We start from the raw sequence: 11,097 nt of genomic DNA on the forward strand, positions 1-11,097 counted from the left end.
CGAAATCAGGAAGATGATTTACAAGAGAAATTAGTCAATAAAAATACTCACCGTAGGTGATTTGGGAATTTGTCGCAATACAATGAACAGCGGATCGATTTTTGGGATGATAACGAATCGCTGTGACGATACGGCGTCCTTCGTTTGGCCTGACAATGAACCTCGAAGTTCCATACCTATTATTACCTTCACTTTGCCAATTCATTATTATTTAATTAGACTATTTGCAAGATTTAATTATTAGACATGTATCCCAGAGCTACGGTATCTACGAGACGATTATTATTTACTACTTTATTGATTCGCCGTCATCCTCGGATGCAAGAAAAATACGCTTTATGATCGAAAAAAACAAATGCTACCTAAAACAATCGGTACCCGCCAACAATTTGAAACTATTTCTCCGTTGCGGCACTGCTCGACATCCGGTCACATCTTTTTCCGGTTTAAACATAAGATTATAAGATAACAGACATAACACATACCGGTAGATCTCATACGTCACTTGTCACGATTGTCACTCGATTCCACACAGTTCACTATACTACGTTTACTGCAGGTTGATGTTTGTAACTGTGTGGCGTACTTTGGCGTAGTGTTTCATACTTGTCAATCAAAAATCAAAATGATGACATCTTCGGAAACAGACATTGATGCGCTCGATGAAAAAACTATGGAAGATTCGGCCGTTCTTCAAGTCAGTTCGATGGCTGCAGGAGGTTTGGTGAAACAAGAAAGTCGCGACACAGATTTTCTCTCCAATTACAGTACTTCGATCGAAGGATCTGTGGTTAGTATAACCTACAATATTAACTTATGATCATATGATGCTTATGATTCGTAAAAACTATTAGGCAATTAAAACGTCAACATTGCAGAACAATAATATTCATGCAGTTGAATGATCTCTTCTCGGGTACAAGAATATTTTAAAGAAATGATGAAAATTGGCAAAAGGCGTAGCGAATATTCGGCCGCTAACTAGTAGCCCAGAAAGATATATCCAACTAATTCTTAATGCAACATATGACCATAGCGTAATCAAACTTAATTATTTTTCATTCAGGTAGCATCTCCATCCATCGATAGTTTTTCAACTTTACCAGAACAAGAAATATCAGATTTCCCCATTGACTCTCGGGATCTACAGGTGAAAGTAGATAATCCTCAAAAGCATCTTGAAACCTTGGAGACATTCATCACATTCCGCGTTACAACAAGGGTATGCAGAATATATTGATTACAATATATGGACAAATTACCATTTATAGTGAACAGAGTTTAGATCGCTTTGTTGAGACAAGTATCGGCACGGTATGTAGACACATGTATTTACAGTTGGGAAATGTGATAATTAGAGAGCTTACCTCATTGCATTTAGCACTGTAAACGTTTTTACATTAGGGTCACTTTCATCTTGTTTATGAGACATGTAAAACTAATGTTCCAAAACTTTTTGAGCGATAAATTTGATTTTAGAATACACACTGTGTTATTTTACGTATTTGTTAATATTAAATTTCATTAAAAAAAAAGTATAGTACTAATCTAAACATTTACTAGATTTTCAAACATGCATGGCAATTGAATTTTCAGACATCACGTCCTGAATTTGAAGAAACTGAGTATGTCGTGCGCCGTCGTTACAATGATTTCATTTGGTTACGTCAGAAACTTGTCGACACCTACCCAACACACATTATACCTGTAAGTGCTCATTTATAACACTACATACTCATAACGTATATATTAATTAAGCATACGTATTCTAAATGATAGTTCACACTTATAGCCAATGCCGGGTAAACACACGCTGTTGGCACAGCTAGATCGTTACTCAAAGGAATTTATAATGGCTCGAATGAAACTTTTACACGGATTTCTAAACCGTGTAGTGAACCATCCAATTCTAAGCTCTGAAAAAAGTTTATACATTTTTCTGACTGCTAAACCAGCTGTACGTATTGTCAAAAAAATAATTTCAAAGATACTAAACAATTTTACCTATGAAAATTACTGATGTTTATACTTTTCAACAGGAATTCTCTATCCATCGAAAATCCCGCAGTAATGTCCTCGTAAAAATGACTGATTCCCTGCAAAATATGGCTAATATGTACACAATGAAACAGCGGCATCTTGAATTTGAACAGGTGCGAGATTATTGCGTGGCATTGGCTGATAAACTATCAACTATAGACAAAATTAGCCACCGAATTCAGAAAGAAAGACAAGGTAGAGTTCAATTTTTACACATTTGAATCTCAGAAGATACATATTCTGTTTAGAAGCATGTAGAATTAGATAAATTATATCATCTGGCTACTAATTTTTCGCTTTTTACTGTTGAACAGAATATCTGTTGGAGTTACATCAGTTACATCCAATATTTACCCTATGGGCGACATCTGAACCAGAGCTAAATCCAATTTTAACTGCAATTGCTAAAGCAATTGAAAATAATGCAGTTGCTCATCAGGTTGTGCTTGACTCATTCCCAAGCGATATGCGAGAATACTTGGCCTACATAGATGCTGTACGGGATACTTTAGTTCGGCGTGATTCAATGCAAATTGAGTACGAAATGACTGTAGATGATTTGGCTAAAAAACGCCAAGAAAAAGATCAGGTGAGCAATTTCAACTTTTTATAAGAATATTGTCATACAACAAATATAATTTGATTTATACAATTTGATAATATTTGTGTAGTTGACAGGTGTTGGAGCTAGTTCCAGTAATTCACCTGGTTGGGGTGGTTCATTATGGAAAGGTGAATCTCGAGATGAAAAGCTAGAAAAAATTGGACAGTCCATTCCTAGGCTTGGAAAAAAAGTGGAACTCCTGCAAGACCGTGTAGAATGTGCTAATGAAAATTTACGTAGTGATCTGGAACGTTGGAATAAAGAAAAGCGTTCGGATTTGAAAACTATGCTCATATCAATGGCGGATCAACAGATTTTGCATTATCAACATTGCATGAATGCCTGGGAAGAGGTGCTGTCAGGTTTAAAACTTGATAACAGAACAGAAATTAATTTGGGCCCTTCTATTAAGGTTCCTGCTTAAATTTCAAATAGCATTCTAGTCTTACTTTAAATGCAAGAAAAAAAAACCGCACTGTTGTATAATTACCATTAATTACAAACTTTAAGATCGAATAATAAAATATTTAAATACCCACGTGTTATCAATGGCCGAAGAATATAACAATACTAAAATGAATATCTTTCTCGACAATAAAAGTGAAATATATGTAATATAAGCTGTCATCGTGTAAAAAAAATTAAAATATTACAATCATAATCCTTTCGTACATCCGTGGATAACATCAGTTTCTGATTGTATAGCTGGCTGTTCAATATCTGCTGACATTTTGAATTTGCTCATCATGTGTTGATCCCAATGAAATATTAAAAGTTATTGTCTTAGTATTATACTTATTGTATTTATTTTTCTCCCAAGCATTTACTAGCCACTAGTATTTGAAACTACCGGCTGTGATGAAGGCAAATTTTTGCAAACTTTATCATGTAAATATATGTATTTATGTAACAGAGTTTGGTTTACACGTCTTTTTGCCTGTGTTGCGTACTTAAAGTACTCGTTTTACCGACAGTATGAAAAAAGAGCATCGGAGTATGCAAAAATACACTTTTACGTCCTAGCACTTAACAGAGCTCTTTTATGTACGCCGCTATGAAGGAAAAACTTGTAAACCACACTTTTGTTACATAAAGTGTCGACTGCACCATGGAGGCAAAATACATGCACACGCTTGCCTGTCACTCATATTGTAAACTTATGCTCGGTGTTAAGAGACCTATTGTGCCGCCTTGGATATACCATCTACTATTTGTCAAAAAATCACTTAATTAGATATGATAAAATGAATTTGCCTATTGTTAGTTACGCATGAAAATCATGTAAAATCTCTATGTCTAATATTTCTTATATTAGAATGGAATACATATTTTGTTAAGCGGATACATTAAATTTTAGTGTGATATTAATCAAATATCTACGAATTCTGTCATGAAATTGTTTGGATAGATATCTCGTGACAATTTATACCTAAAATTATGCAAACTCGAACAATTATCATTGTCGACTATTCAACTTGTTTAGTAGAATCAATGTCTTAAAATCTAAATAAAATTAATCATCACTTAATACAAGGATATTTAATAGCTTAATTTTAACCTACCTTCATGTGTAATGCAAGACTCTCTTGACTATGTGCTCAAACTTGTGTGCCGAGGCAATAAGTTCCTGAAAATGATGATACATCTAGTAATTCAACAAATAAAAGGAAGAGAATTAATGATAACAGCAGTTACATTATTCAATAATTTATATTCCGTAAGATGTCTGTTCTGGGCATAAATACGTTATTACATCGTTGGAGAGTCAGGTAAGGGTGTAATAAATAATTCTACAAGGTTGTCGAAATCATGAAGCCTCGTAATGGATTCCCCTGAAAATTAAATAATACTTCAATAACTTACTATTAGTATCAAACCAAACAAGTAATAGAAATTTGGAAAAATATTCTATTCAGTCTGCGGCTATTATCTATGAACAAATCGTAAATATATCATACATTATGTTGATGCATGTACGTACAAGAGTAATAAATTAAAATTATTATGTATAACTTCCGTTATTAAATAACAGCAGTCACAATGATGCTCATTACAAACGTAGAGTAGTTTCTAAATATTCACAGATACATACCTGCAAACGCCATTACATTCTGAAGAAATCGAACAGTGTGAGCATACGGTTGTTGCATCTTTTCACGCATTTGTGAAGCCATCAACTTTGTCGGGTTCCAGATGTAGCGTTTGTGCAGTTTTGACTTTGTCTCTATCAATGGAAGGACGTTCGTGATTCGATATTGATTCGAATCAATATTCCATGTAAATTTACAGCCAACTTCATATTGCTTTCTTTCTTGGTAGCTGTGAAAGAAATTAGAGCAGGTTATTAATTTAATACGTATACTATACAATACATTTTTTTATGGATACAGGTGACATTTTTCTTTGAATTCAGTTTCAAATAATATGAATACAAAAGATGCTTTAATACTGTGAAAAAAACTTACCACTGAGACTGACTACTAAGCTCGCTAGCTTCGATTTTCATTATAAGAAGACAAATCACGTCTCCACTCAATGCACAAACATCAATAATTTCAATGTCGTAATCGCTACAGTGCCAGTACCTTTTACCAAATCTCGTACAGAGCCAATCTGCTATGTGATGAGAGAACGTTTCAATATCAAAACTCAACTGATTTACCAATACATGTGGTACCGGCTGAAAGCAATGATGTTCCAAATTTTATTTAAATTTATGGGCAGTAAGAAATAGAGGATCTTAATTATAATAAACATGAATACTTTGACTCAGTATATTCAATTATTAAATGAGTAATAAACAAGACTTATGTAGAAACTAGACAAAAAAATCAGTATTCCAATATTCACCATCTTTTCAGCTTTACTATTGTTTATCATCTGCATTTGAGTATATCCAGATCCATGTACATTCATTGGAAGTACACACTGATAGCTTACGTACCCTCCAGTTTCATCGTCTGTTAAAATCAAGCAATATTTCTATATTCCATCAGATTGCTTCAAGTAGAACGGGTGAAATGACGAAAAACTTTTTAAGATATTGGATATCATTGTTGAGACTTAACGCACCTTCTACATCTGTGATAACAGAGACCATTTCATCATCAAGTTCTATGTAGCTGCGTTTGAAGTGTGCCGTACATTTTACAGTTGGATACTGAAATGTGACTTTAGGAACCAACGGCGATACATTTGCACATATCTTATTTGTCTTGTCTCGATGGGCAGCAGAGTACGACAGTTGATTTTGATTTAATGGTCGCAGAACGTATTTTTCAGCTGAAATTTATGGAATAGAAAATATAAATTACATACAATAAAGACCTTTGTTCTTAATAGTATTAATGAATTTAATAAATCTGAATATTTTTTTAAACTGTGTTTGACGAATCTTTGTACTCCTTTCGATTCTCTCAACGTATGATATAGAAAATATAAATTGCATCTATTTCGCCAAAGAAGAAATACAAAATTAATTTACCTGTCTCAATACTCTGGAAATCAGATAGTGAAGTAATATCCTGAATGGAATTAAATTCACTAACATCGCTGTGATCAGAATCAATTCTACGCCGCCTGGTATTTGGTAATACAGGAGAGGTCACAGGTGATGTCAGTTGGTGTATGGAGCATGTGCGATGCTTTGATTGGTCCCTAAGATGTTTGAAAGGAACAATATTTTCTGCATCTTCAGCCTCATCACAGAACTCATACTTTTTGTCAGCCAGACGACGCTTTCTAAATGAGCTCAATTTTTCACATGTTTCATGTGCTTCGTCTGTAAATTCATAAGCTTTTTCAGCTTCCAGAGTAAGTTTATGCGTCGGTCGTGGTCTAGGTGGTGTGGGAGGTAGAATTGGTGGTGGGGATTGCAGATTTGCCCTTTTTCGGGGGCTTAAATGGCGGAACCATCGTGTCGTCGGAGAAGACATCAAACGTGACGAACACGATGATGTTGGGCTTATAGAAAGCGTGTGAAGAGGAGAGTTCAACGAAGTTATACTGACGCTTGAGCTATCCTGAGAGACGCTAGGCTGCGGAGAGCTGGGGCGTTGAGTACGAGGCAGTTTATGACTAGAATCCGAATTGCGTGTCCTTAGAATATCCGACGGTGGATTGAGCATCGCGGACGACCAGGTCAAATGTCGATGATCGGAGGGAAGTCGCTGAGGTGGCGACATTGGAGAGCATGAAGGATGTTTAACCAGAGTAATCAAATCACTTCCAATATTCAACTCTTGAGACATATCCTCGCAAAAATCCTGTAATATTTTGTCTCTAACAGATATTGCCAACTCTGATCTGGAGGTAGAACTGTTACTTTCACACTTGCACTCGTTTCCATTTAAGCACTCGCATCCTTTTCCACTTATATTAACACTAGGCCTGATGATATCACAGATACAGTCACTTTGATTACTGCTTGAGGTATTGACACGTATTTCACTACAGTATTGTTCTTCATATCTATTTATATCGTCTGTGAAAGGAGAACCTATTGTGGATTCACATTTTGAAAATTGGTCAACAGTTATATTATCTAACATACCAATTTTCTCTTCGGAACTATCCGAACACTCAGTTTTAGATTCATCTAATTCTTCAACGTCACTAGCGTCTAATGGAACCGTATCCACGACTACTGAGTCATTTCTTTCACTGTTCTTCTGAAATTTAGATTTAGCAGTATACAAATCTACTCTGAGCACATGTAAAAAGTTTCCCGTATTAACAACAACGTGATTCCAGTATTTCAAACACACTGCAGCTCGAAACCTTGGATATGGCGAAATGACCTCGTAAGTTGTGTGAACTGTAAGGCCATGCAACAAACAACTGCATCGCATGCATCCGTCCCAGTTACTGCCCAAATCTGTGTAGAAAATAAAAATCGTTGTTATTCAAATATTTACCAGTGAACTTGTAAATTGTTATAAAGGTGTTGATTTCTTGATATAAATATTGCAATATTCGAATAATATAATGAAAATGAAGAGAAATGGGAATAGAAACACAGAAAGTGTAGATTTACAGAAAATTAAAAGTTTCTTGACTGGAACATTCATGTTTTAATTTTATATCATTACCATTATTAATAGTAAGTAAGTGATTGAACAGTATTATAGTAAATCAAATTGAAAAGTAATTAGAGAGTGATTACCTTCTTCTTCATAAGATGCCGCTACTTTTAAACAATCCTTGCAATTTTGAAGGGAAGGTACCGTCGTTATAGTAAGATAAGCTCTATCTGTTGGCTGCAGGCGCATTGAATCAATGCTGAGAAGAAAGTAACTGGTAAGTGACAGAAGCGTGAAGTCTTTTGTATTTTCAGGACAAAAAGGAAGCGGCAACTAAATTTGAGCCAGCAATTTCTGTGACCAATATTATTTCACTCACCATACACCATGTACAACCAGCTTATTCCTTTCTGTAGGCCATTGGGAGATTACGATATTAAGGTCCCTGTGTATAGTATAGTTCCCAAAAAGTGTTACTTCAGCTACTTTTCTAGCAAAATGATTCGGGATGAACGACCACCAGTGTAGCAAATACTTATATGACGAACCATATCCAACAACTTCAATATTGTATGTATATGTCAATATGAATTGCCCACACTGCGTCAGTCCCATAACGATATGCCTTGACCATGAAAGAAAGGCATGTTCGATTAGTAATTTAATTGATTTCAGGTTACCACACTGGTGAAAATGGTTTATCGGACCGTTGTTAATGAATTATAGCTCGCATCATCTACAGTAGAAAATACCTAATCATTTTGAATGTGTTGAAATAAATCAGCAGTGGTATTGGAAGAAATTGCAAAGAGATGTGTTTACTTTAAATCCGACTGGTTACCTGCATTGATTTATCACTTTTTAAGTAGTTCCAATACTAGCACATAGAGTACTTTATTTTGACTAATACAGTAACAATTGATAGCGTGCTCAGTATACAATACGCTATTGGAAAAAATCTTAATTCAGTATAACAAACTGACGTTCTCCAGTTGACGGATGACTCAATGCAAAATTAATATCACCCACCTAACGGTCATGTGTATCTATTACGATTATAAATTTGAATGACTCACCCGGCAGCTAGGGCTGATTTTGGAAAAACATGTGTCAATGACAAATGTCTCCATGACGGTATGGACATAAATAATTTTTCCTCAGAGGCATAACTGTGGGCAGACAAACATCCCCTGATCTGTAAGAGAAAATGAAATTGTATGACGAAAATCCCATGATCAAGAATGTGCAGTAGGACGTAACGGGGTTTCCTTCAGACCTCACTTAATGAAATACATTCAAAATACACAAGTTCACATTCGTATAATAAACGATAATTGAACTCCTTGATTAACTCATCTTTGACTAGTTTCAATCTTATTTGAATGAGAGTTTTTCTTAAATAAGAATGTGTATAGTAAAACAATATTCAACTATCTTCAACCACGTTTATATAAATAATCAATACTTCATTCAATAAGTCAAAATTTTTGAAAAGTTCGTTGTTGTCGATAAATGATCATCTAAATTGATCTATGACGTATGAGGAATATTTCAATTACATTATTTGCTGTTCGAAATTTTTATCCTTATCATCTAACATGTTCGCCAAGCATGGATTACTGACAAATAATTTCGGAATGTAAATAAATTAAACAAACTCAACCACAGTTAGCAGTTGCCTGCTAAAAATCTCTCACCAAACAAGTACAAGCTTTTTTAAGGATTTGAGATGAGAATTTGTGACAATAAACCATGTTTACATCTTTCGGATATTTCTTTGACCCTCAAAACAGCATTTAAAGTATCCCGAGTGTTACTTGTCAATTTATTGTTAGACTTAAGTTCTTCGAGACTTGATACAGGTATAAATGAAGGGTAATTAGGGGAAGGAGTACTTATTAGTCATAGATGTTGTGGGTGTTTATTAGAGCTGTTAATAATAGATGAAACAGTAGTATCGATCAGGGATCCGGTCGTAAAATAGCAGTCGAATCTAAACGATGTAAGATAAAAACGATGGAAGGAAGGATAAATATGAAGTGTTGACAGACCGGATAAGCTGTCATTTGACAGTAAGGCTTCGTTTAACGTTTAACCTCTTACCTCTCGATTGAACAGTTTCTGCAATATATTCTTCTTGCTTCGTCGATGAAGCGAGCAAGGCTTTTGGCCAACAACGGCGCATTCCAACCACGAGTTTTCAGACGAGATATCGGAAAAACATTCGTTGCAATAGTCTGAGGTAGTGTGAGAGGACGATGTATCCGCCATTTTTAAATAACCTTTTCTAAATTATAGCGAAAATGAACCATGAAGCATCTCGCGGCGTCGTCCCGTGCACCCAGCATACCGGAGCAAACTAAAAATCCGAAACCGAACCTCAAGTCGGCTGATGGTAGCGCGCCATGTGTGCATTTCTTCAAGTTCAAGTAACGATGCTGCCATGCCGGGTCCATTTACATTTGTCGTTGACTGGAGATGAGATAGCGATGATAGCGTACAATGCGCGACAGTGTACACCGTATTTTATGAATGCATCGGGGAATAATATTTGTTTACGAAGACGCGTCCTACGACGTTGCGACGCCAGTGTCAAACAATTAGCGTGCGTGGAGTATAAGAACGTAAAAAATACCGTGAATCTGACGTAAGCTGGCGTAAAATCTGCGCAGCAATTGATCTGTTTCGAAACATGGATACGATCGTTATTTACATCGAATCATCGAAATACAACTGGAAAGTGAGCAAAACGAGTCTGAAAATTTTGGCTATGTTGTTTGAAAAAATAAAACATTTGTCAAAGCATGTATTCATGTACTAGGTCAATAAATAAACTTCTTGCTTTTGTTTGTAACCCTGCCACACGTGAATGCTTTAAATATACTTCAATTTTATGAACGTCGGTAAGTAATTCCATGCTTGATATCATCGACAGAGAATTTATGCTCCGTCGGTCCATAGAGAACCCCTTTTACATCGTTAATATAGGTCTGCATTACCGACACCAATGATATCCGCCACGATTCTACCTATTCAAATTTTCCTATTTCATTTATCGCGGAAAGGAACCGTATAAAGGGTACTAATGTCTCAGCGTAACCAATGTTTAGCTACCAACGCAAAATTTTGTAAAATCATTGGTCAACACCTCAGAATCACGTGTGGTGTGTACAAACAAAAACACGTAGTTCATATTTTCTGTTATTTATAAAAATTATTCCGTTTCATACGAGAAGAATAAAGATTCGCCGACAGTATCATTACGAAAGAACGGTGATTCTAAAGAATAGGTTTGAAACAAATAACAAAATAATTGGAATGATCTATAAACTTACGAGCTGTGCAAGAGTAGCTCTACACTGCAATTATACATACCTATAATATAATTATATTTTTAGCGTGACAATTGCAGATGTATATTGCACCCTGTGA

At 35.4% G+C, this 11,097-nt stretch overlaps 2 protein-coding genes across 3 annotated transcripts; one reads left to right on the forward strand and one right to left on the reverse strand.

The window, feature by feature from the left end:
• Positions 1–452: 452 nt before the first annotated feature.
• Positions 453–3,438, forward strand: LOC124179749 (sorting nexin-30-like). Its single transcript, XM_046564449.1, has 7 exons — positions 453–790; positions 1,067–1,222; positions 1,597–1,707; positions 1,793–1,957; positions 2,040–2,235; positions 2,355–2,629; positions 2,712–3,438. Exons 1-7 carry the CDS (start codon positions 626–628, stop codon positions 3,066–3,068), a joined length of 1,425 nt encoding a protein of 474 aa, XP_046420405.1. The 5' UTR covers positions 453–625; the 3' UTR covers positions 3,069–3,438.
• Positions 3,439–3,591: 153 nt separating this feature from the next.
• On the reverse strand, positions 3,592–10,469 carry LOC124179748. 2 transcript variants are annotated; one of them, XM_046564447.1, is made up of 11 exons: positions 9,769–10,469; positions 8,742–8,860; positions 8,045–8,290; positions 7,809–7,939; positions 6,129–7,520; positions 5,717–5,926; positions 5,495–5,604; positions 5,110–5,324; positions 4,737–4,963; positions 4,398–4,476; positions 3,592–4,289 (listed from the first exon to the last, which is right to left on the reverse strand). In XM_046564447.1, exons 1-11 carry the CDS (start codon positions 9,934–9,936, stop codon positions 4,235–4,237), a joined length of 2,952 nt encoding a protein of 983 aa, XP_046420403.1. In that variant the 5' UTR covers positions 9,937–10,469; the 3' UTR covers positions 3,592–4,234. The 2 variants fall into 2 exon arrangements, with proteins under 2 accessions (XP_046420403.1, XP_046420404.1); XM_046564448.1 differs by having other exon boundaries at positions 7,809–7,924; positions 9,769–10,451.
• Positions 10,470–11,097: the final 628 nt, after the last annotated feature.

Source organism: Neodiprion fabricii, chromosome 4 (assembly GCF_021155785.1).
Source record: "Neodiprion fabricii isolate iyNeoFabr1 chromosome 4, iyNeoFabr1.1, whole genome shotgun sequence".
NCBI classification, from domain to species: domain Eukaryota; kingdom Metazoa; phylum Arthropoda; class Insecta; order Hymenoptera; family Diprionidae; genus Neodiprion; species Neodiprion fabricii.

What these genes read in the sequence shown, in the direction of transcription:
- LOC124179748 (XM_046564447.1), bottom strand. Translation starts at nt 9,936, where the DNA reads ATGGCGGATACATCGTCCTCTCACACTACCTCAGACTATTGCAACGAA. An exon ending in AAATCAGCCCTAGCTGCCGG is followed by an intron (nt 8,291 to 8,741) that starts GTGAGTCATTCA and finishes TTCATGGTCAAG; the next exon opens with GCATATCGTTATGGGACTGA. An exon ending in CTTAGTAGTCAGTCTCAGTG is followed by an intron (nt 4,964 to 5,109) that starts GTAAGTTTTTTT and finishes TTTCTTTCACAG; the next exon opens with CTACCAAGAAAGAAAGCAAT.
- LOC124179749 (XM_046564449.1), top strand. Translation starts at nt 626, where the DNA reads ATGATGACATCTTCGGAAACAGACATTGATGCGCTCGATGAAAAAACT. An exon ending in AATTCAGAAAGAAAGACAAG is followed by an intron (nt 2,236 to 2,354) that starts GTAGAGTTCAAT and finishes ACTGTTGAACAG; the next exon opens with AATATCTGTTGGAGTTACAT. An exon ending in AACGCCAAGAAAAAGATCAG is followed by an intron (nt 2,630 to 2,711) that starts GTGAGCAATTTC and finishes ATATTTGTGTAG; the next exon opens with TTGACAGGTGTTGGAGCTAG.